This window comes from Larus michahellis, chromosome 2 (genome assembly GCF_964199755.1).
Source record: "Larus michahellis chromosome 2, bLarMic1.1, whole genome shotgun sequence".
NCBI lineage: Eukaryota > Metazoa > Chordata > Aves > Charadriiformes > Laridae > Larus > Larus michahellis.
In genome coordinates, this window is record NC_133897.1 from 74,270,053 (window position 1) to 74,295,413 (window position 25,361).

Here is a 25,361-nt window from a genome sequence, read left to right on the forward strand (position 1 = left end):
ATCTAAAAGTTAATTTGAAAAAACATACTTCAAATTCTGTTTTTGAAGATGCGAGCCAGTGAGCTTGGTCACACAACATGTGGCAACTGAGTTTCTTCTACTTGGAGCATTAGCCAGTTATAAAAGGTGTTAGTAAGTCTTTAATTACATCATAAACCTTGGCAGTGTTTGATTCTTTGTTAAGGGATTTGATAGAGGAATCAAAAGGTTACATAAATCTCAGTTTTTCTTCTTAGGTTCCTAACCTTCACAGCAGTGCAATCATGTGGAAGAAGTGAATGTGAAAGTACCAGATATAAGAAGGCAAGTAAACAGATTTCAAGTTCCTTTTTAATTTTAAAAAATCTAATAGTTTAAGCCAACTTCAGGGAGCTCTGGCTCAAGACTGAGCACCTGAGGTTAAGAACACTACTAAGCATTCGTGTTTTGTAATCAAACCTCTCATTTTGTGCTGTGTTCAAGCTAGCAGTTACTAGCTGAATTAGCTCCCGAGTTCAGTGCTACCCAAGTTGGGCAGCAAGGGCTGCATGCACCGATGGCAATCTGACGTTGAAGACCGGGGAAAAATTTGCTGTACCCCAGCACACTCCTTCCCAGCCAGGGTCTGGTCCCCACCTGTCCCTGAGACGGATTCCCTGGTTGTAAGGCAGGGCTGTTCTCCAAAGGCTCCAGTCCTTCATTGAGCTGCTCAAGCATCAATCATGTCCCGTCGCTTGTGCCCAACGCACATTGTAGAGGGCTCGAAAACTTTGCGTGGCCTCTTTTATTTTAGGAACAACAGAGATGCTGCTGACTACAGAATGACTTCTCAACAGCCCTGCTTTAGGGGGACGCTACTGGCGTTACTTCCTCAGGATATAGCTATGAAGGATGAAACCACTGCTCATATAATGACAGTAACTAGCCATTCCTGCCATACAGCGGTGTCCTGCCCTACCAGGCAAAATATAAACATGTGCCAAAGAACCAAACTCTGTCCCCAGAGTTCCAGTAACTTAACTCCACCAGGAAAAAGCGTGCTCAAGAAAAACTCAGAAGGGGATTTTTTCCTTCAGCTTTTCTCATGTATGAAATATATACATGTCTAGCAATATCCCTGTTTTAGTAGCTCTGGTATTTGTTTTCCATTAGGCATTATGAAACTTACTTTAGCAAATATGTTTTGTGGGTTGTAATCCATAGCTTGTTAACCGCTATATTCATTTAGGGACTACACATATGCTTTTTCAAATATAGACATAAGGGGAAGCAAAAATCATGCCAGAGTGCATTGGTTAGTTCCCAGGAAAGACGGCATCTCGAATTTGGCAGCCTTCAGACATGAGAAGAGTACAAATGCCATCAGACTCAAAATTTTAAGTCGTTTGCATGGGCCATTTTTTCTGTATTGGTGACCCCAACTTCTACAGTTATTTGTAGCTTAAACCATCCTTACTTTTAATATAAAATAGATAGCATCGTTCGCTCTACTGTAGCATTATTGCACTAGAAAATGATGCTGGCGAAACACATCCCCACAATTCTGAGTGCTTCCAGAAACTGATTTTTACTGGACGGTTGATAAAAATACTGACATAATTCACTATGTTGTTAGCACACCCTTGCAGAAGGAAAGTACGGTTGGTAAACAGAAAATAATAAATGAGTTATCATTGGGTTTCCAATAAAGTAGAGAGGGAAAAGTGGTCGCACCAACTCACCAGAACGCACCAGGAACTGGTCTCTACCACCCAAGAGAAAGCAGGGCAGAGACATCCCCCCCCCGAGGCAAAACTGAAATGTTTTAAACTACCTTCACAGGTCAGAGCGGCACGGAGATTTCAGATCCTCCCAAAACAAAAGCCGGCAACGCCTCCTGCGCTTGATGAAGCCTTTCTCCCGGCTCAGGCAGGTATAGGCTTCCTGAGGGGACAGCCCGGCTCAGGAAAAGTCCCCGACTGTCGGCAAAGAGCCTCCGCTCCCCAGCGCCCACGTCCTCGTGTGACAGCTGCCACGACCGAGCCAGGGACCTGTCCCTCACATTCATGTACGGCAAATAACAAACCCTCCAAAAAGACATCACGCTAGCGGTGAGGCTTCCTAACTGGGAAAAACACACCTGCTCCAAGGTAGCTGAGTGGCTTGATGGTTTTCTCATTGGTTTTGTTACCGCCAAGATGAAAGAATCACAGCTTAACTTTACAGCACTGGGGTTTTTTAAACAAAAATGTGCTGTCGGTTCCGTTAAAAAAAACAAAACAAAACAAAACACCAACCCCTACAAAATAAAAAAAAACAAAACAAAACAAAACAGAAAGACCTACCAAACCAATCCAAATGCCCAAACCAAACAGAAAAGCCCCCCAAACCCCCTGCCATCAGCAGGAGTGTGTATTTAAATGTGGATAACAAGAGGAAGCTCCCACCAAACACCCCCTGTAAGCTGCTTTGCCTGCCCCCCGATGCTAAAGCCCAGCCCATCCACGGAGCTGCCTGGTTCCACTCCTCACCAGCGCTTCCCTCTCCTGCGTTGGGGAGCACGGGCGAAAATATGGTATTGCGCACGAGCAGACCCACGTTGAAGAACACTGTGGGGCTGGGGAGCCAAGCACCGGACCCAGGGCAGCAGAACAACCTCCCCGAAACTGCAACTTTTTGTATGCTGCTTTTCCTCTCAAAACTGCTCCACCTCTTGCCGTGTGGAAGGGGCGGCCATCACTTGGTGGCCATCATCACTTGGTGGCCAGCCACGTGCTGTCCTCTCTTTGTTGCTCAGGGAATAGACCCGTGGCCCCTTTGGCTCATTTTTCAGTCCAGTTGGTAAGAGACAATGTTTAAAGACAAGTCTGGGTGCTGGAACGTAACACAGTCAATTGAGGGCACAGGTTTAGTAGCCATCACCAAAGATAAATTTATTCTCTGCTGATGCATCTACCTCTTAATACCTGGATTCTGCACGGCCTCTAAGCAATGAACTCTAAATTGTAACAGGGCTTCTGCACACATGGTTGGGCTCAAAGCACTCACTACGTTGCAATTGCAACAGATACCTGCAGAAAGAACATATTCTTATCAGCATTTAGTAATAAAAATATACTTATATTGACATCACAGAACTCTTTGGAAAAAAAAAGCCTTCAAACATGTTCAATTTTTTAAAATAAAATTGAGAGTTTATTCTGCAGGCTGTGATTGCGTTGTAAAAGGGAAATAAAACCATTCAGTGTGCTTCCTCAAGGTTTAAGAAAGTAATTAAATACAGTTTATAACATTTAATTTGCCTCAGCTTCTGGAAAATAATTAGACACATAGGGGGACATATTCAAAATTTTGTTCTAGTCTACTTGAAAACTATTTAAAGGAAATATTAACTGATATATATGTTCCTGAATCCTTCTGCCAACACTTGCTGATTATCCCAGCAGTTTTCCCTCCTATTGCCGTATGAAAGAAACAGCCAACTAATTCATTAACCAGGAGGTGTTGATTACATACATACTGTTATCAAAAGCACAAACTACACTTTTTTCCTTCCTCTCAGTTACAGTAATTTTAGGTGCTTGCAAAACAAGCAGACTGAAAATATTCAGCCTGAAATCGGATACTTAAATAATACTTGGGTAACGCCTCCTTAGGAACTCAAATAAGACACACAGAAATGTCGTACAGTGAAAGCCTAGCTATGCACAGCTAATAGCTATTCTCACTTAAGTATTCTATTTCAAAAAATGGGTAAAGCTGAACAGACACAGAGTGCTTTTTTGGGGGGAGCCAGAATAAGTATGTCCACAGAGCTGGAACGTTCCCTGAATTTTACACTTATACCTCCTTTAAATTCAAATTAGTTTCCAAATGCAAAAAAAGTACCCATTTTCTTTTTTTGTGTGGCCCAAACGACGATGCTACAGAAGACTTGATTATACGTATATAAGGAATGAATGCTGCCTTCTCCTAAACCGATTCAACTGGGTATTTTCAATTTTACAGCCAACTGAAAGAAGCCCCCGAAGCCGTGAAAAATGACCAAGCATTTTTATCAGCACTTCCTACCCATATATATTTATTAATACCAAAATCTGTAGTTACAACAGACTCTCAAATTGCTTTCAATAATTCACCACTGTGACGGCCAGAGCCCCCAAAAGTGACTAACTATAGAAGAGGCTAGTAGTTGAGGACAACTGAGAAATATCACCCTCCAAGGCCAAGTCCATCATCGATATAATAAGTCAGGTTTGGTCTCTAACTAAAACTAACAGTGCATGTTAATGTCATACATAATCACAATAAAGTGTTATAGCTCTAGAAGACAAAGTGCTACACGATCCAATAAAACTCTTCCAGTACAGGATGTAACTGAATTATTAAGAGGTAAAATACAGGAATTTTAAGGCTGCTCCTCATCAAGACTGGTTCCCAGGTAGGCTTAAAGAATATGATATGATTAACATCTTGCTTGCCACATAACTAAAGACAACAAAACAGAAGACAGGAGCTTCTAAAAAAATCAACAGAAACGTGACCTGAAATTTTCTTCCCTTAATTCTAGGCACAGGCTCCCCTTTAGAAAGGGAGCACTATAAAGGCAAAGAGCACCTAAGCAGAGCTGGATCCTCAGATTTCTGTAGCTATACACCACCTTGGACAAAATCCCAGAGAAACAGGTTGAACAGAGCATACAGCAACAGCATCTGAGTCTGTACTCTGCTGTCATGCTTTACAGTTTTTGTTTGTGCTAACTCAGTAATCAAGAACATAACCCACCACCTGGCTGAAATAAAACTTCAAGCTTTTGCTTGAAGTTTCTCCGGCATCTCTAGTCACTTTGCAAGGTCACGCTGAGGAGTAGTGGTATCAAATGCCAAGCACAAGCAAGATGTTTTGCCAAACAGGCAGTATCTCGTGCCTCCCTGGCAAAGGGCAGACAAAACAAAGGCAAAGGCAAACCATGACTCTGGGAAATGCCTGCCTTCACTTCTTTATTTTTTTTAAAAATCCTCCAAAACAAAATGCAGAGACCCATCACTTTAACCGAAGAGAGCTTTATACTTCTTTGTCAGACAGCAGTCAGGGTGGCATCACCAACTTCTGTTGTATTTCAGCTGCTCTTTTTCCTTTGTTCCGCTGCAAGTGAAAACATTCTACTTTATAATATTTTGCACACTCTTGGGCAGAATGTTAATTACAAAAGGCAGGTGGATTTACTTTCAGGCAACACGATACCTAGTGGCAGTAACTTTTCAGAGCTCAATGACAACAACCTTTATTTGCTTTATAGATCCTACGGCCCCAATAAGAGATCACCATTATGCCATGAGGTTGGTAACTCATGTAGTATTTTCAGAGAAAGCTTTCTCTTACCAGCCCAGACCGTGTATAACTCACAAAAGACATATAAGTTGGCTTTAGGTTCATAAAGGGTAAAACTGAATATTTCTGTGCAAGTAGGACAGTTGCTCATTACTGCTTCTAGCATTTGCCATAGGATGTCGCTAAGGGAATGGGTCGTCACACTTCAACCCAGCTAGCTTTTGAAGGCCTATCCCAGCAACCGACTGCAATACAGTATCTTTTTCCCCTTCTCGCTACCTCGTACAACAGATGGATATCCATGCCCAATATTATTCCGTGTGACGTCCCGAGTTATACCACAAATGGCTTTTGTAACACAGCTAAAACAAACTACTCTGCAGCAATGAATGGGGACTCTGTTGTCCAAGGCTTTGCCAACTGTGTGCATCACGCTTGGTTCCGCTAACGTCCAGCAGGGACAAAGGCCATATTCTGTCCCCTGTGGCAGCACAGCACAGCGATGATGCCGTGATTTAAAGAAAGCACAACACGCCGACAACGGGCTCACTACTGCTTTCTTACTCTCGGTTCCAACACAGAAACGTAGCAGAGAGTTCCTCACACTGTGCTGAAAATAATGGGAAATGGGGATAAACATGGGAAAGCCTTTCCACAGCTCAAGAACGTAGATCCCACTTCCTCCATCTGAATCCAATTTTTTGGGGTGTTTTTTCCCATCAACCATCTATCCTCATTCTTACCTTTTCTTCTCTTTCAGAGCTGCTGTTCAAGCACATCAATAATTTAAAAAATAATCTGCTCCGGAACGGCATAATCTATACTCCGAGGAGAATCTGCTCCACAGTCTCTAGTAATGTCATATCTCTCTCCACTATCTTTATTTCAGGCAAACACAAAAGGAAATCAATTTTGGGGAAAGATCTAAGAAAGCTTCATTTACAACTAGATGTAGACATTTCCTGTCCAGGTAAGTAAATTATACAATCACGATTCCCTCCACAACCCCTTGTTCTACCCCTGTTCCCTGCCCGCCTCTCCCTTTTCCCCACATATATGTGACCTGGGCTGTCTGGCTGCTAGCTGTGACCTCAATATTGTCATGATACTGAAGCGAACCGAAGTGGAGACTTCAGAAAGCACACATCTAATAATAAAGCTGTTTGCAGAAAACTGTGGGAATTCCAGAGAATATTGCAAGCCTGGAAGGACAGGTACGCGTACAGAAAAAACATAAACCAGCCTTCATTCTGATGCCCCAAGAGAAAACACTGCTGTATCAATACCGTGCTTGCCTTAGGGACAAAGAAATGCCTATCAGCACCCTTATTACCTTTAGATAAGAATATAATGCTCGTATGCACAAACACCTGACCATTTTCAGTAAGCTTTATCAGTACTAAAGAGAACAGCATTAACTAGCGCAATGATCAAAGGCTAAAGGATACCTGAGCATCCCCAGCGCTGCCACCAGTGCCTCCAGCTCAACAGCCCCACTCATCCCCAGCCTAGATGAGCCACTGGTTAAGCAAACAACCCCAAAAAACGCCAAAGTGTCTCTTATAAATGGCAACCTGACATTTCATGGACACGATTACATTACAGTTCCCACAAAGTTTAGAAATTAGATTTGAAATAGGAGTAACAGTCAATATAATTCTACTGCCAGGAACAAAAAAAAACCACCCAAGAGTTCTCAGGTTAACAGGACCCCGAAACAAATCCCTCTCTCTAAATTTGGGATTTATTCTCATGCAAGCAGAAATACAAATTAGACCAGTCACTAACAGGAAAAACATTCTCCTTTTTCTGTGTTTCCAAAGGAAGCAGATAGTTTGGTGCAAACGCCAGCCTTTTCTGGGAAGTGGATTTCTACAGAAGTTGAGGTGAGCAGCAAGTCGCTACGTGAAAGCTTCACAACACAGCAGAAACACACACAGCCCATCCCAGTCTATGACAACAACCTAAATACACCACAAAAAAATTAGCTGGAAATAAGCTTAGAAAGAGTTCGAGCATTATTTACAGCTTAGACCGAGTGGAAAATACGGCTACTCATGGGCACGCGTTGAGCTACAACAGCTGCTGGTGTGAGTAGTGCCTGATGCTGGTTTTAAACTGGATTTGTTTGAGCAGAAACATCAGACCTGAATGGACTCTGAGCCACAGTTACTGACCTGGGTGCCCTCCATGCTGCTTCCAGTTGCATATCGTACTTGAAACCATTCTGACAGAAATAAAGATACTGATGAAACCAGCTCAGTGACAGCATCACTTGCATCAATTTCTTTGCCAAACAAACGAGTAAATGGTCCAGGTGAGCGAAAAGACCTGCTTCTACCACCCTCAGCAACAAGAAAACTTGTAGCTGGTGGATGTAGCCATGACAAAACAGGTTCCCTACACCACTCGCCTGCTGCTGCAGGGATTTAATTTGGAGAGGGCATACTTTGACATGAAACTCCACAATCACGAGACCAGGATTTTTCCCAAGGAAAGTATAGCACAGCAGCAGCAAGAGAAAGAAAAATTAAGCTTTTTGATGGTGCACAAACACGTCTATACGGCTACTGGATGCGAGCACTCAGAAATATCTGAACTCATAAGCTTACTAACTTTCATGTTGAACTTCAAATTAGTACCCCCTCAAATTTCTGTTATGTTGAAACATTCCTAAAATGAAGCACTCCAGGTTCCATTATACAAGATTTTCTATTTTAGCAGGATCATTGCTTGCCCTGTAAAGTTCCCCCACTCCCTTTTGCCTTCTACTTTTTGAATTTCCCTTTTATTTACTGAGAATGTTCTGAGGTTGGGAGGGTTTTTTAATTTTTTATTTATTTATTGAAATACTCCTCAGTGAAGGACAGCGCTGATACAAAATTATTTCTTTAAATCAAGTCACACATTACAATAGGACGTAATTCACACGCTTACCTTGAAAAGCAGTCTGACAACTTTTGTTTACGTGCCTTAACTTGCTCATTTGCATTCTGTAAAATATTTTGGAAGTCATTAACTGGAAGTTACCGTATCCGCTATGGTACACAAAAGAAACGTTCCTCCTGCAGCCACAGTCATTTTGTGTCATTAATCTGCTGCATGATTCAAGCACATCTGGATTTCTGGTAAGAGCGTATGACCAATAATAAAAACTATATATAAACTAGCTCAGCTTGGAGTCCTGCATTCATTTGGGAAACGGTCAGCAGAAGCACTCTCCTTGGTTGTAGCTGGATTATTCAACACACAGCGCATGGCGGTTGTTTGTGGAAACATTTGGTATTTTTAGGCCCGGCCTCTCGATGGGAATTCCAGGCTGAAAAAAAAGGTTATAATTTATACACTCAAACCCCTCATTGTGTCCTCCGCTGCGAATTTACATACAGGGGGTAGAGGGTGAATTGCTCAGCTATAAGCTGGAATTTTACAAATGTGTTTAAGCACCTGCTGAAAATAACTGGGAATTATGCTCTTGACATGAGTACATGCTTCTCTCTTTCTGCAGAGCAAAGGCCTCAGCTCAATGCAGGACAGGAATAGACATAAAATGAATCAACATTGAATGAAAAGCCAAAAATCTGCTCTTCTAATTCCCACTTCTTGTCTTAGTTGCACAAATACGTTCTTTTAATCTAGTTTTTAAGGTAAGGCGCTCTGTATACAATTTATATAATCTGTATATGATTTTTCTGAGGGGAAAAATAACAGAAAAGCAAATAAAATAACCTGTAAGAAAAAATATTTCCATGGGCATTAAGCATGAGTGGAAAGGGAAAATCAGGAAGAAGGAAAAATGACTTGGACAGAATATTTACCTCCCTCTTCCTCTCAGCTGCATGCTCCGACATTAGTGCTAATCAGTTACAGACAGGTGTGGACAAAGTTTTCCTTGGGGAATGAATTTACCCACTTAACTGCAAATTAAAACTTTTTTTGTGACTGTATGGAGGATTTTGTATACACCCAGCTTGGGAGCATTGCTGTACTTCCTCACCACCACTGGAGCACAGTTATTAGGAAGGGGATGGAGCAACCACCGTGACTTCGAAAAGCATCTCTGTAGCAATTCCTCAGCTCCAGTTTCTGAAGTGAGAAAATGGGTGGGGTGACTGGTTCTGTCTCCGGAAAAAATTCAGCTTTTTTTCCAGTGGACTTTTTTTTTTTTTTTTTCAGTCAAAAAGTCTATGTTGTTATTAAAATGCTTATTTAGTATAGCTTGTAAGAGCACCGAAATAAGCAAAGCAGTGTGTGTATCAGGCAGAGTTTCACCAGGGGAGCAAAGGAGTAACGCGCCGGGAGAGGTACAGCCCCTTCCTCCTGGCGTCCACAGACTCCTGGATGGTTTGCACACCCTGGTCACTGATACGACGCAAAAAGCCACAGCCTGGCTCCACGCACCCATGCTGCAGCATCGTTAGCCTTCTACAGCTCTAAAATGCCAAGTAAGCATATATGCAGTTCCCACGTTGGGATTTACATACGAAGCAGAAGGAGCAAACCAAGCGTCTTAAACTTTGTTTACTGAACGCACTTTTCTCACGCGGGCAACATATAAAGGATAAACCCACGTCAACTTCCACCACACAGCGTCACGCCAAGTTCCTCGGCGCTCCCGGGCATAGAGATGGCAACAACAGTGACGGAGAATAACTTTTCCAACCTTTGGACAGCCAGAAGTCTGTTCCCTTTATCTTGCCATGAGGCTCTAATCCCGTGATTCGTGTTTGGTGGTTCCCAGGCTCGTGCGGTTCCCTGGGCATGAAGTCGGCTGCTTCTGTGAGGCTGCAGCCAGATCAGAAATCCACAGCCTGTACGTAACTGGAGCCAGGCTCCCCTGAACCTGCTAGGCTTCAGAAATTAAGAGTATGAGCCCTAGTCCACTGCACGGCCTTGCCACAGACACGGATCTGCCATATCCACCCCAACAGCCCAGCTGAACCGAAGACACACCAGCGCAGTGGCAGGGACACAGAGGAGGGCTTGGCCACTACCAAAGGGAATTAATTCTCAGCGGTGAGACATCCAGCTGTTAATTACTTCTCAGGATGAACAAAAGTCTAACTGTATCTTCAGGCACTTCGTTTCAATAATTCATTCACCACAGAGAGTTTCCCTCAAATGAAACTCCTAAGAGGGAAGAGCAGGCCGGGCAGCTCCTGGAACTGGTGATGCTCTTCAGAGTCATGTCCTGCTGGCACAAATACATGCCAGGGTGGGGAGTCTTGCGAAGACAGCCACACAGCTCAAAAAATCTTAGGGAAGGGTTCTGTTCGAAAACCCCAAGTCGGCGGAGACCACTGCTACCCAGGGCAGCCAGGAGAGACTTGGCTTCATCCCACAGGATGACCCTCAACAACCGTTCCAGGGCCTGATCCAGCAAGGGCTTTGGGTGCAAGAACTCCCCAGGCGTTGGTGGAGAGGAGGTGCCTACACACCTCGGTTAAGCTGGTCTCTTAATCCTCCTGCGCTTCTGCTTCTTGACTTTGCAATAGTTGCAACACAAATGCCTTATTTTGAAAGGTCCGTTGAAAGAAGCGCAACAAAAAATACGGAAGCCCCAATGACAGTTGGTGAAAAATCTTACTATTGAATTGTTTTGATTTTGGACCACGTCAAGGAGGACAGAGAAAAATGACAGGATGAACACCTAAGTCAGCTCCAGCTATTCTCTTCATTTTTCTCTGTCAGAGAGAGAAGACAGCAGGCTGCACGAACTGTACTCCAACACCAACGCAATAACAAAAACACAGAGCACCCAAAGTAAATCCACGAGATCAGTTACAGACTAGCTTGCTATGAGACAAAGGCGATTGTTTTATTTGTTGCTTGCCTGTGTTTACTTTCCATCCCTCCACAGTTCTCAAAACCTCTGCCAGTCCAACAACAACAAGAGAAGCCCTTCTGTGCACACCAAAGTCTTTGCTCTACAAGCCCAGGTAGAAGACACTAAAAGAAAACCTTGCAGAGGATAGCAAAACTAATACAACAAAAATATACCGGGTGGAGGGGGGAAAAGGTCTGTGTCATCAGAGGGCACCGAAAGAAAATAAGAGTTTCCTTTGGAAAAACAAAAGTCAAATTATTCTATGCAGGAATCCTCTTTCCGATAGATGAGCGTAGTACATCATCTCTCCTTTCGGACAGTCACATTAAGTGGAAGAGGAACCAGGGCTTTTAAAAAGCATCTCACCTTCCTGATGCTATCTCCATATGTATATTCCCCTCCAAACTTCGTTTGTTCCTTCTACCTAAAAATTCTTTGAGGAACTGTTCAATCCTTGTGTAAGATGCTGATTTTTAAAGAGAAATCATTTAAACGGCAAAAGGTGAGAAGCGAACAACGTAAAAACAGTGAGTCATGGGAAAGCAAAGGAGGGAGGGAAAGGATTCGGTTTTGCCTCCCTGCAGCAATTGTTTTGATACAGTATCCCCGTTGCATGAATTTTCCATATGCCTGTGTCAGATCCACTACTTGAAGCCACAGAGCTGTCAGATGCTCGTTTTTTATGGCGTGCTTACGTGGCAGGCCAACCTTTCTGTTGAATCAGTCAGTTTTTCACAAAGCCAGGATCTGCAACCCAGAAGGACGTACATGTTCTTTTGGCCAAAAGTCTCAACTTTGCAGCAGAAGTGAGTCGGCAAAGCAAACCACTATATTCTGGTACCGAACAACTGTTACCAGAAACAGCGCTTTTACACGGGGAAAAAAAAAAAAAAAACACATTATGAACAAGGTAAGAAATAGCAACTATTCTGCACACATATATGAAGCAAATATCACAATGGAAATGCCACCCGTTTGATCACATGCTATCATGAATTGGCAATTCTTAAAATAATCCAGAAAAATCTCACAAATTTTTGTACACGCCCAACTCGCCTTGTCTTCAACAAAACGAGGGGCAGGAGACAGACCATGAACAAAAGCCTTAATAAAATTTAAGTCTGTTGTAGACTAAGCAGAATTTGCAAAAACCCCAAAACAAAATAAAACCAACCACACACTTTTTCCTTTACTCCTATCTGATTAAGAAACTCCATAATCCCACAACTAAGTGAAAAATACCAGTCACATCGGCATCACTTTGCAAGGCTGAGGGAGGTGGGCGCAATCTCCTGTGTGTTTTTTACCTCACGTCCCCAGCCTTTAGCATCTGAAAGATTATCTCCATTCTCCATGCCTCAAATTTTGCTAAAGTAAAATCGCATATTTAAATGCGGCATATATGCTAATCAGGATGTAAACATTCAAATAACAGAATGCAGATCCGTTAATCAAAACTGATTACCAGCTTTCTCTCCATTTACTGGGGGTTCTTCTGTAAAATATCGTCTTAGTTACTGTTGCCAAAACTGTGTTTTTAAAGCCTCTCAGAGAAAAAGCTGATTAGTTATAGCATTGGCTCAAGAGACATGTTTTACATCAGCGTTTACTAGAAATGCAGGACTGAAATTAACTTGCAGGTAACCAGTAAATAATTGTCCATCTACGTTCAACCTTTCTGTTAGCTTAAAAATGGGCTGTGTCTCCTCTGCCCCTTTTTCTCCCATAGGTAGATTTTTAGGCATTTCAAATTTCTGTACGCCCTTGCAGAAATACGTGGTTAACCAGAAACTTTCAGCTCTGGAAAACACTGACCACCACATCCTTTTCAGGCCATTATTTCCCAACAATAAGGCATTAACGTTCAGATTCCTCCCTGCTTCTAAGTATTTTTAAAGAGCTTTTTATAATTAATACACCCAACTACAGAAGGCCAACCTCAGTGAGCTAAGACTGTCACTGGCCACGCTGTGCAAATTGTGATTTCCCAGCCAAATGGAAAATCAGAAGAAATTCACAAGCTCCATTTGTAAGCTCTTAATGCCTGACTGCAGATGACGTACTAAGGTCCACGAGGAAAGATCTCGACAGGTTCTATCTGTCTTTTACCCTCGATGCTGCAAAGAGGCAGGGGAAAGGATGCTGCGAGGCGTGTGGGGCACGCCATCCTCCTCATCACACCCCCCTCTTTCCCTGCCAAAGTTCCTTTTGACGGTCCCAAGACGGTAAACAGGAGAGATCTACTGTGCAAACCTCGACGGCGTTTTACTAAAGCATGGAGGTTGAGCTTTCAAAAGAAAAGCTGCTAGGATGAGAAACTCCTACAGGATGGGCAAATCAAGAATGTCTACCAAACAGAAAAAAAGAAGAAAAAAAAAAAAAAGGAAGAAAAAAGCACAAAAATAACTGTAAAAGTTGGGAAAAACATTTCAATATTAGCTCATTTTTTACACTTCCAAATGGTCATAAATGTGTTTATACAGACCTATGAGAAATGCAACCATTTGCACACTTGCTTTTTCATCTTGGAGACACTGTTTGTAGAAATACTGCCTAAAATAATTGGGTTTTCAGATATATTGAAAATCCATTACTTGGCAGTGCTCCCTGAGCACTTTACAGACAGATACTACATTCTTCAACCCTCTGAACCTGTATTCTTAATACAACATGCTTCTCTTTAGCAAATTTCTTGTTCTGTTTTCTCAAAGCACTGTAAAGATGTTATTCCAGAGGAACACACTTTGTTAACCGTATTTTCAAGGCCTCATCATGTAAACTCAAGGTCACTTCAGCAGAAATGTCTTTATACCTACAACTTTCTTCAGGGAGCAAACCGGAGCATCTAAGGTGTTAGCAATATCAAAGGTTTGTGAGGCTTAAGAACAGGAGGAAAAACCAGGGAGAAGTAAGACGACACTATGAATTTGCCTGTTTCCCAGATGCCCACTAGACTGTTGGTTATACATCCATCAGCAGGCAGAACGGTAGAGAAGCAATGGCCATAGACAGCGAGAACTGGAAGTCACTCTGGAGAAACAGAACGAGAGAAGAAAAAAAGCACAGAGGAGGGGAAAAAAGATCACAGACACACCACTGGGGGGTAAAAAGAAAAGTTATGAACAAAAAAAGTTAAAATTGTAGTCTTTAAGAGGAGTGTGCCGTTCATTTATTTTTGAAAAGGCATGACAGAAGCCAGCCATAAGATACTGGAAAAACATTAATAATTAAAACCTGTTTTGTGCCAAGGCCATACCCCTCCCTAGATGTCTGTGAGAATTCCCACGAGCTCTGGGACGTGCCCCGATCTGCTTACGGTGCCCGCTCACTCTGGGATCTGGGATCCCTCCGGCAAAGGCTCCAAGCAGGAGATCCCAACCTGCTCCATCAGGGAATTTCAGAGTTTGCCTTGACACTACTCTTGTACACGCAGATAATACACCAAGACAGCTGAAAGCTTCAGAAAACCATAAACTGTTAAGGCTGCAGGGCTTCTGAGCAAGCCTAACAACTAGCCTAATTAACAAGCCTAAAAGAGAGAAGACTGACCATTTCAACAGGGTTAGCAGCCAGACAACAAAAACTGGCTCTTTCTTTCTGCCACTGCAGCAATGGGTGACTTGATTGTGAGCAGCCAGATTCTACAGCAACCCGTGGACCAAACCGTCTTGAAGAGGTACTTAAGACAAACTGCGTTTCACGGGTCAGAAGTAAAATCATCCTTGTACCAGAACAGCAAATTCCTTTGGTACCTCCAGAAGTTACATTGCTATTTCAGGTTATGTTCTAGAATTCAAAGAAAAACAGGAAAAAGCACATAAAGAAAACGCTACTTTGAAACATGTTGATAGACACATACACTTAGACATACATACACAGCGTTCTAAAATAAATGTAAGATTTCATTGGCACAAGAATATATATATTTTTTTTAAAAGAAAAAAAAAAACACCAGGGAAAAACATAATGAAATGTACCATAAATTGTCATCACAAAAAAGGGTATAATCCCAGCCCCTAACAAATGCATGCAATACTTAAGACAAATACTGCAAGCCCTCTGTGTACACTACATAAAGATTTGTTTGAAAATTATTAAACCTTCCCTGGAGTAAAGTTTACTATTTTCATAGTTGCTAAACTGCCTCTTGGCCACAAAAGCATTGCCCTTGCACTGAAGAAGGCAATTCTCTTTTAAGATTCGAGGCATTAAACTATTACAGTATACATACTTAGCTCTCCCTCTTGACAACTGAGAATTCCAGGAACATTTTTGAATGTTCTGTATTTTGCTAATAAAAATTAGAGTAAAATATTTCAGACCAAATTAATACATACACCCTTGTGTTCCCTCCACAGATCTGGGACAGAAACACTTCCTTCTGTAAGAAATCCTGAAGTAGGGAGAAAGGTAAAATCCATACATCTACTGTGCAAGAGACATGCATTCCTCTTCAAAAAGCACAGCGGCTAGAGATTCCTTATAGGTAACGGCATAGCAAAACCACCACAGAAATTACAGTTTAACTGCCATTTCTAAACACTTTCTTTCTTTTCCTGGCTCCGTATTGTGTCTGCATTGCAACCTTTAGGGAAAGAACAAGCGTCCAATCTCCCATCTGACTCGGCAGAGCTCAGTGGTTAAAAACAATACGGTTCAACATTAACTTACCCTACTTCCCACCCCCCGAAATTAGGCCAAAAACGAGAGGAAATCATGCGGTGTGCTCTGGATATTCCATGACTACCACCGCTGGCAGGGCGTAAGCCACATATTTCATAGGTAACTAGGGACACACAGGGGGTTGTTTTGTAGCGACGCTGCACCACAGGCTCCTGCTGAACCGCTGCTTTTCCTCCCCGCGGCTCCTCCCAAGCCTTTCGCCATTTCAGCCCGGGAGGTCTGCCCCGGGATTTACCAAGAGGACTTGGTGGGAACTTACCTTCTAAACCCAGGGGAATTCAAGGGGGTGAGGGAGGGGTGGGAAGTTCACAAGGTATTTAACAGATGAACACGCGCGCCCTACTCGCTGCTCCTGCTGGCAACCAAAGATGCTAAAACCAGCGTACGGCCGTTAATCGGATTCAATTATATGAGTATCAACAAAATCTAAAGACGAAGTTTTCAAGTACACGGACTTTTTCAGCTTTGCCTTCGCCAAAATCCCCCTTCCGCCTTTCACGACCCGTGGATCGTTACAAAGACGCTGCTTCTTCAGTCTGCCACCACAGGCCACGCGGGAATCGCTAAGTCAGCATATTCTCCCAACAGCCTCTTTCTGAGAGACGCTTTAAAGGGCATTTAAGAAGTTTTTGTATAAAAACCAAACAGCACTGCCTCGCCTACTGACCCAGAGCTTCCCCACTTCCCCCACAAATGCCTCACCCAAGGCTCCAAACACCTGCCCTAGGGGATTTCCCCCCTTTCTTCTTCTTGTAAATACTCTGAGTTATGCTACATTTAAGCAAGCGGAGGGAAAGACTGCACTTTGCCCAACTCATCTAATTTGGAAACGTAAAGTCCAGTTTATTCGTCTGTTTTAACATAGCAAGGAAAATCTTACTTTTCCAACTGAGTAAGAGCCTGAGTTTCTCTCTCCGTAATCTCATAAGCCATTATCGAACTAAAAAGCTTACTACAGGAGTCCAGCATACCAAAGAATGAACAAGTCTAGTAAACACATACTGGTATAACTAGCTCTTTGAAAACGCGTAGCTCTAGGAAGTCTCCTTTACATTTTCCAGCATAAATATTTACAGCAGTTCTCAATTTGAAACCAAATTGCCCGATCTTAAGAAAAAACCCTCAAAATACATGCCATGAAAGGGAATAATTTCAGGATTAAAAACCAAACCAAAATACCTTTACCCCCAAACTACAGCCTTCCCCCCCCCCCCCAAGCTTCCCAAGTACACCAAGGTGGGCGACAGGGTGACTGTTTTGGTGATAATGACTGACCGTGGTTAGGGAAAAAACATAGCTTTCACCTCTTCAGCAATTTCGCAAAGCGTTAGGTGAAACACACACTACCCCCTAACAGGCAGGCAACTGTGTGCTGTTACCCAGCGCCCTGTGCAAGGTCCCTGCGCCTGTCTGCCCTGCGAAGGACCGGGAATTCTTCCCGCAGCCCAGGAACCCTCGCCTGGAGCAGCAGGTAAGCACTCACGGCACAAACCCTTCTGAGCATCCCAGCACAGGCACAGTGAACGGTCTGAAAGAAACAGTACTGTGCTGCAAATTCCTTTGGTCCCTTTTTTTATTACAGAGAATTCATTGTAACAAGGGATTTTTGAATGATAACAAAGCTCTGGGAAAGTCTGTTGGGCTACACATAAGACCTGTCGCAGTAACACAGCCCACAACTGCAAAGCCTAGTCGACTGATGCCTTCAAAGTCTGAAAAGGCTGATCGGAGCGCCAACAGAGAAACTTGCATAGTTTTCAAGCCGGAAAAAGTCAATTAAGAAAAACATGAGATCATAAGCCTTTGCTTTTCTCATAACAGCCATGTAAGATGACCACAAACCTGCAAGGAGGCTCTCTTAAGCAAGCTTCTCCAGCCTATCCAGGATTTTTCTATTTACGCTTTAATTTCTAATGGTTACATATTAGAAATGGCTGCTGGGATTTCGCTCGTTTGTTTTTTGTTTGTTCACACACACAGACACATACATCTCCCACATTAAAACAGGTACCTTACCTACCTGGCATATACACTCACAGCAAACCAAAAATCTGTTCTGAGATGCAAAGATTTAGAAAACCAAAAAGTCATATTCTTCTAAACGCTCATAAGAAAGTCGGACTCTTACAAAATGCAATTTCTCCTGGGCTCAAAAGACTGGACCCAGTTTCATCCCAGAGCCAGCTGCCTGCTTTAATAGAAATGTTTGAAAGAGCAACTGCTGAAATCTTACTGTTTCTCTTTTCACAGCTGTGGTTTTCTTCATGACCTTCCTAACACACTGAAGTTCATGCTTCAGCAAATGCCAAATTCTGTAGCATTTCTTACTCCACGCTCAATTAGCAATAAAGAAGATACAGGATGTAAAGGTGAGGCGGAATTACAGATCCGCACGGTTTCCACTTCACTGTATTCTGAAAGAAATCTAACTGGCTTATACATAGCTTTCCAGCCCAGTTCGATTGCTGCTTTTTCATTTCTGTATGAATTCCCTATTTTTTTTTTTAAACCTTACCCTTCACCAATTTCTTTCAGCTCGAGCCTGATTCTAACTGCAATTACAATGATTTTATATTCCCTAAGAAATAGAATTTGTTGTTTTCTACTATCAAGAGAACAGAACTAAACTGCTTCCTCCATTCTTTTTCTTTCATCAGCACTCATTCTTGCAGGTATTTCTTTGCAATCCTGTTAGCTGGAATACCATTCTTTTACCCCTCTCCTTCACATTATTTTAACTCCCTCTGAAAGCACCTATTTTTGCCACTGACCGTATCCAGCAAACTCTCTTTGCACTAGCCCCATTATCTTTTCCTACTATTTAGCATGCATATGCAGAAATCTATAAATACATATTCAAAGCTGACTGTGCCAGCTATAATCAATTTCGGTTTTCCGGACCTCTTTTTAATTGCTTAAATCTTAGCCAAATTTTGTTCATTCTGAATGAAAGTTCAATGCCAGGTTTTAGAGGGAGTGTTTTATTTTATTTTTAATGAAGGTGTCAACCATAACCAGTTCAGTTTCCTGATGCTTTACCAGTACGCTAAAATTCTTAAAATCATCCATTAAGAACCTCCACCGCTTTCCAGTTTTGAAATTTGTCAACAGAAGGGGAGAAGGGAGGGGTCTGGAGGGAAAAACAAAGAAACCAGAAATGAGGAACACACCTTTTGTTATCCATAGGAAAATCTATACCTGTCTCTGGGCAATTAAAGAAGCTCAGAAAGCCTGCTGCTCACACATGGCAAATGAAGAGATTTCCAACATAGTTTCACAATGAGTTCAAGCAAGAGGCTCGGGACAACCCTGCTTCTGTGCCGTCCCTCCCGTCCCAGGCTGCCACCAGCAGCGGGGTGGGTGTACAGCACCAGGGCACCCACCGACCCAGAGCAAAAATCACCCCCGGCCCGTGATGCCAGCGTAACTCACTCTGGGTACCGCTGCTTCTTCCACTGCAAATACACGAGCGAGGAGGGCAACACGACGCAGGGAACGAGTGTCGGGGTGGGGGAAGGTAGGACCTCTTCAATTCCTCCTCCTCCTCCAGGGGCAATGGCTTCAACCCGGCTCGAAACCAGCTGGGAAACGATGACATTAACGACGTTCCTCTCTAGAGACTTCTCCCGCAGCGAGCATTCCCTCCTGGCTGCTGGGGCTTTCTCAGCACCAGCCCCAAACTCTGCCACGCGATGATGAACGCTCGCCCGTGGGACCGATTTCCTTCTCCCCTCTCCGGCGCTGGGTGCAGGCGAGGTCCATCAGCACGCTGCTCGGCTCTGGCGGCAGCAGCCCGCCTTGCAGTTTGAGGTCCCAACACGCCGATGACTCACAGGAGAAGCGTTGTGGTTCGATACGGTGGAATTTCTTGGTTTTTTAGTTCTGCTATTTTAAAAGCTAGGCAGTAACCTTTAAGAACACCCTCTAAATGTTAAGATTGTGAGGCAAAGCAGTAAGAAGCTGAAGAATGCCAAAAGTAAGGGTGTTTACGAAAACTAAACCAGTGCACAAAATGGGCTGTGCTCACCGCTTGGCTCTGTTGACTACCAGTTACTTCATCATCTTTTCCATTATTTATCCACCGAGCGGCTCCTTCACAACACTAACAACTTTATCTTCTGAGCCCTTAGGAGCTGATGTGGTACTGGCATCTCCAATTTGCAGGCAGCAAACAGAGGCCTAGAGAGACTAAAAGATTTGCCAAAAGTGTTGGCTAATCTTGGATCTACAACTTCAGTCACCTAGACCTTGATTTTATTTTTTTTTGATTTTTTTTTTAAAGGTACTTAGCCCTTTTGCGGTGTTTTCCATCCAAATCGTATCCATAGCGGACCGACTGTGCAGTTGCAAAAAAACTCAGAATTTTTGCCTGGGCATCTCAATTTGGGCAAAACGCAGAATACACAATTAGTGGCTGGCTGCAAAGTTTCGGTGTAACACAATTGCTCCGTCTCACACAAGAAACTCAGCGGTGGAGGCAGGAATTCAACGCAGCTGTCTCGAGGCAACACTGAACAGTGTTACCCACCCTACTATTCTTTTCCCTCTTGCAGTCCACTCTCGGCAGGCTTTTGTCCATCACCTGTGGCCACTGACTTAAGCTCCAACCGCCCCGTGCAGTGAGCGGGACCAGAGCCTTTTGAAAACACATCAACAAGTTTAGGGACAGGTAACAGGGAGACAGGGACAGGACAGGCGATGGGAAAGGGGGGCAAGTTACAACTTGAAATCCAGCCTTTCTTACACTGCAGAATATTTTAGGCAGCTTTTCACATGTAAATATAGACATTATTCATATTACAACAGAATTTAATGGCTGCAGTCAAGATGATCTCTAATGTGCCAGATGTTGGGCCATACATACCGTAAGAAACAGCCTAAAGATCTTACACTCTAAGCTAGTAAAACAAAAACAAACAAACGGAAGAAGAGAAACATTATCATTCCACATCCCAGATGAGAAATACAAGGCACCAAGAGAGTACTTCTACGGTCTACAAGAGATCTGGTCTATTCATTGCATTACAGGTGGATCTGCTGGTATTCCAGCTGACGGTACACCAACAGAGCCATTCATTCTCTTGACCTTCATGAGAGAGGCTTCGGGCTCAAATTTGGTTTGTAGAAGAAATTATAGGAGAAAACAATTTGATACACAGAAACAAGAACTGCTGCCAAATGAAGGGATGCTTCTACAACAAAGTCACCGAGTCAAAACTCTGACTTCTTGTCCCACCTGTGTCTCACTCATGCTCCGGAAATTTAAGCAAGACGCATACGCAACACCTTTACAGATGTCCACAGGTATGTCACAGAGCGCACACTACTAGCACTTCTGATGCACCTATAGTGCACCAACTGCCCCTCAGAAATACCCTGGAGCAGAGCGTTATTTTTGTGTCAGAAACACCACCAACACTCAGAAGTCAGACATTGTGCTTGCACGTTTCTTTTGAACCAAGCAAGCACGAGTTACAGAAGTGAGCCTTAAGAAATTTCAGAGGCTTTTTAAAGTCTTTTGATATAAATCATGAACTAAAGCAGAACACACCAATCAATTCCCAAGTTTTATAGACTACGCGGCCAAACAGTAATAAGAAATACCAACCTGTCAGCTTTCAGTGTAGACAGGCCTGTTTCAGTACTGGAAGCACAGCAGAATTTTAAACCAACTCAAAGAGCTAAATCACACTTAAGGCATAGCAGGTGCCTGGCTCTTCTGGACTTCGTAAGACCCAGAACTTATCCAGTTTTCCAGCAAACTTAAGCACGCTTTTCAGATTACCGCAAAGCTATCAAGCTACTGAGCACAGTTCTTCATAGTATACTTGCATTTCCTTATTAAATGCAAAGCGTTAAAAGATTTGGAGACGGCTGTTGAACTTTATGGGCCCATCCGCCATTTGTTTCAAATAGGAGTGTTTGACTGAGAAGGAAAAACAGAAACAGCAAGGACTTGTTTCCTTAAAAATAACAGAAAGCTTATCTAGGAAGAGACAAAGTTCAAAATATTTCTGTTACAGTTTTGTATTGGTGAATCAGAGCACTGTGCTAAACACCATACACCATGACAAATGAGGTTTCATTTTAAACTCTGCAACTGGGTACCTCTACGTAAACAAAAACATGAGCTGTTTTTGCTTCTATATCCTCACAACCACCCGACAGCAAACCAAGCCCACTCAGCCCTGCTAAAAGCATGATTCTCTAATGTAACTGTACTTCTGGGAATACATTACAGCTCCTATGAAATGTTTTGGTACACCAGTGTATCAATTGGCCATGTAAACACAGGGCGCAGCCGCACGCAAAGTAGTCTTTTCGTTAGTCTCAGCGAGATAAAACTTCATACAACAAATAAAACACGTCAAGAAAAGACGACCTCCGGGTGTCAGAGTAAGACGGATATTTTCCTCTTTTGCAGCACACTTGATTTTCTGGAGTGATGACGCTTTTGATTAGCAACGCGATACATGTTATTTGATATTTAAGAGGCTAAGACAACATCAGGAAGACCTGCTTGGAAACTCAGTCGCAGCCACAGAGCTGACAGGTAACCCACGCCAGGCTCTTCCAAGGTGTGCCTTTGGCCTTCGCAACTATTAAGCATTTTTTGGAACTTGCGTGCATCCAAACTCTCTCCTGCTGAGACATGCGAAACTGGAATTTCTCTCCAATTTTAGCCCTTCTGCTAGGGCTGCCCATGACTATTAAGTTGGCCAGGAGACCGAGTCGGACACAGTGCACAGCTCCTCTTACCAAAGCAGACCACTTGGTGACGAGGGTAAGGCTTTTCACGCAAGGACACAGAAGCAGGGAAGGCTGATGCGACACAAAACCACCACGAAACGAGCGCAGCACAGCAGATGCCTTTTCGGTACCCTTCAGACCCAACACGCTGATTCTGCCAGCGTCAGGCATTAAAACCATGTCATTAGCACACAGTCACGAAAACAAATGGCCAACTAATTTAATTTTTTTATTATTTGCAAAATAATGCTTCCCATATCCTGCCCTCTTGATACAGTGTGGGGTTTTTTTTACAGCAGGAAAATGAAGTTAGTATAGCACTATATTGACTCATCTATAAAAAGACAGTGAAAGCCAAGAAGGGGGAGAGGACCTCAGCACATACAAAAAAAAACCCATAAGAAATAAATTTGATCTTCACTGATCCTGATACTTCAGGGGCACCTGCTAATCTGCCAAAGGCTGTCAGCTCTCTCAGAAGCATACAAAATGAGTAAAATCAAGCCATGTCACAAAAAGAAGAGCCTTAAGGTTTCCTGCCAAAATCTTAAATTTAGCTCTCTGTATTAAACAACGCTACTTCATTTTCCCCAGACAATAAGGTTGCTTACGGTAAACACAGGCAATATTAAAACCTTCACAACTTATTCCTATGCTGCAGCAAACCTCAAATTGTGTTGTGTTTTTGTTTTGTTTGGTTTTTTTTTTTTTTTTTTTTTTTTTTTTTTTTGCATGGGGGATGTTTATGGTAGGGGTTTTTCCGTGTGGTTTGGTTTTTTTTGGGGGGGGGGGGGGGGGGGGGGGGGGGGGTGAGGTGCAGGGGGAAGGAGAGAGGGATTGAGTTGGGGTGGGGTTTTTTTTTAGGTGAAAATACTTCAGTTTCTTGGACTTGGATGTTTTCTCAGGCAGACTCGGACTGCGAGCGCAACCCAAGCAACTCAGCCAACACACAGCAGGATAGAGAGCGTCAAGGGCTGGTCAACAGCGATCTCTCAAAGAAGTTAAACATCGACGGGCTCCGGACAAGTCCTGTTAAAGCGACTTGATGGCCATGGGGCAACCAGAGGAGTTGGGACAAGGGAGGCAGAAGCCAGGTGGGGCCACGGAGCATTCTTTGTACGTAGTACAAAAGGTAACAATCAGGTTAAGACAACTTAAAAAACACCTTTTAACCAATAAGTACAGGTTACTTAATCGTACATCTTAAGTCTTCCAAAAGCTATAAAACATAAGAGTTTGACGAGTTTCACCTTCGACCACAGACATTTATTCTTTTTGCAGATTCAGTTATCATCGATGTTAATTGCCGTGGATTAAACCACAGCATTTAAAAAACCCCACAGTTTTTAAAGTTTTAATGGTTAAGAGTGTCAACTTAAGATGGGTCTAACTTCGCATACATAAACATAAGCTGTCAGAAAGCAGACCTGCGAAATGTTTCAGCCTCCTCAAGTTCCAGCAAAAACTGAGGGTTTAAGCAAATGTTTTCTGCAATATTCTCAGACTGATAAAATGACTAAAGAAACTGAAATCCAGTTTTCCTCATTATCTAGACTAAAAATGGAAATAGGGCATAACTAATTGGAAATAAACTGATTTTTCAAATCACTTCACCTCTAATAACCCCTGATAGTAGCAATACATGCTCACAACGTGATGAAGTTTGCAGCACCTGTGTAGTTTTAACAATCACGTAACCATTCGGACATCATTTCAAACCTTGGTCTCACTGTATACCTCTGTTTCCCTTCTCAACATTTAACCCATCTTAATTCATTCAAGAACTCCGTGAGTTGTGGAAAAATAGGAACTGATGAAAACTGCTATTACAGGGGGCGATAAAAGCTAAATGACTGGGGAAATTATGCAAAGAAAAAAAAACCAATTAATTTCTTACACAATTAAGAGTTTAATTACATTATTTATTTTAAATGCATTTATTTAAGTGACTAGAAAGCTTTACAATAGACTTAACTCCTATTAAGTTTCAAGCAATACAAGAGTAGATATCAGACAGAGTACTAGAACTAGATCACTCTCATATTTGATCAGAAAACATAAGCTCAGCTATGTCAGCAGCTTAGTAAGCAGCAATATTAAAAACTGGGCTCTAATTCATCGCTTCGCGTTCAGTGAGAAGGGGAAACGGCATCACCTAAATGTGAAATTCCCGATCTGTGATGGAGGCTTATCCATCACACGAAACAAGGCACTTCCTGAATAAAAACACTGCAAAAATGTCTTCTCCAGCAGAGGCTGTTAGTGGTAGCAGTGATAACAGTCCGCAACCACGAGGCCTCGGATACAGCTGCATGCACCGGCACTTGAGAGCCTCTCAACTATAAACCGACTGAAACACACACGGATGTTTGTTGGGTTTTGGCATTAAAAAAAAAAAAAAAGTTGAAACCGGAATCAAATGCTGTTCCTGCCCCTAAAACTTTATGTTGACGTTTGTGGTTTTGTAATTGCTTTTATTCTCCGAAGGGACGCTTCCATACTGCAACTGTAAAATGCACATTAAAAAAAAAAAAAAAAGCTGATGACAGCTACACGTGAGGGCGCAGGTGGAAGCATGTTCTCCCAAAAGCTGCGTACCGGGGTGGGGATGGCAGCGTGTCCTCCCTCGACACACGCATCTGCTCAACAAATGACCTGTCTTTTTTCCCCCCTCATTTAAACCCTCCGGGGCCACTTCTACCAAGACAGTAACAAATAACCGGAGCATCAGACTCCTCACATTCATCTGCCAGTCCCGCGCCGGGTTAAGCGCACTGGGATTTTTGTTCAAGGAAACGCCCGGACACATAAG

General features: G+C 42.9%; 1 protein-coding gene across 8 annotated transcripts in view; it reads right to left on the reverse strand.

Annotated features, from left to right (window-relative positions):
• Positions 1–25,361, reverse strand: part of HIVEP1 (HIVEP zinc finger 1) — a 134,460-nt gene that overhangs the window by 103,416 nt on the left and 5,683 nt on the right. For 4 of the 8 annotated variants that reach the window (XR_012585601.1, XM_074575941.1, XM_074575942.1 and 1 more), the window contains exon 2: positions 8,227–8,608. The exons of the other annotated variants lie outside the window; for them this stretch is intronic. Coding sequence is in view for 3 of the 4 variants with exons in the window: in XM_074575941.1 (XP_074432042.1) it covers positions 8,227–8,380 (154 nt within the window). In the remaining variant the exon portion in view is untranslated. The remainder of the gene's footprint in view (positions 1–8,226; positions 8,609–25,361) is intronic. 8 annotated transcript variants of the gene reach the window in all.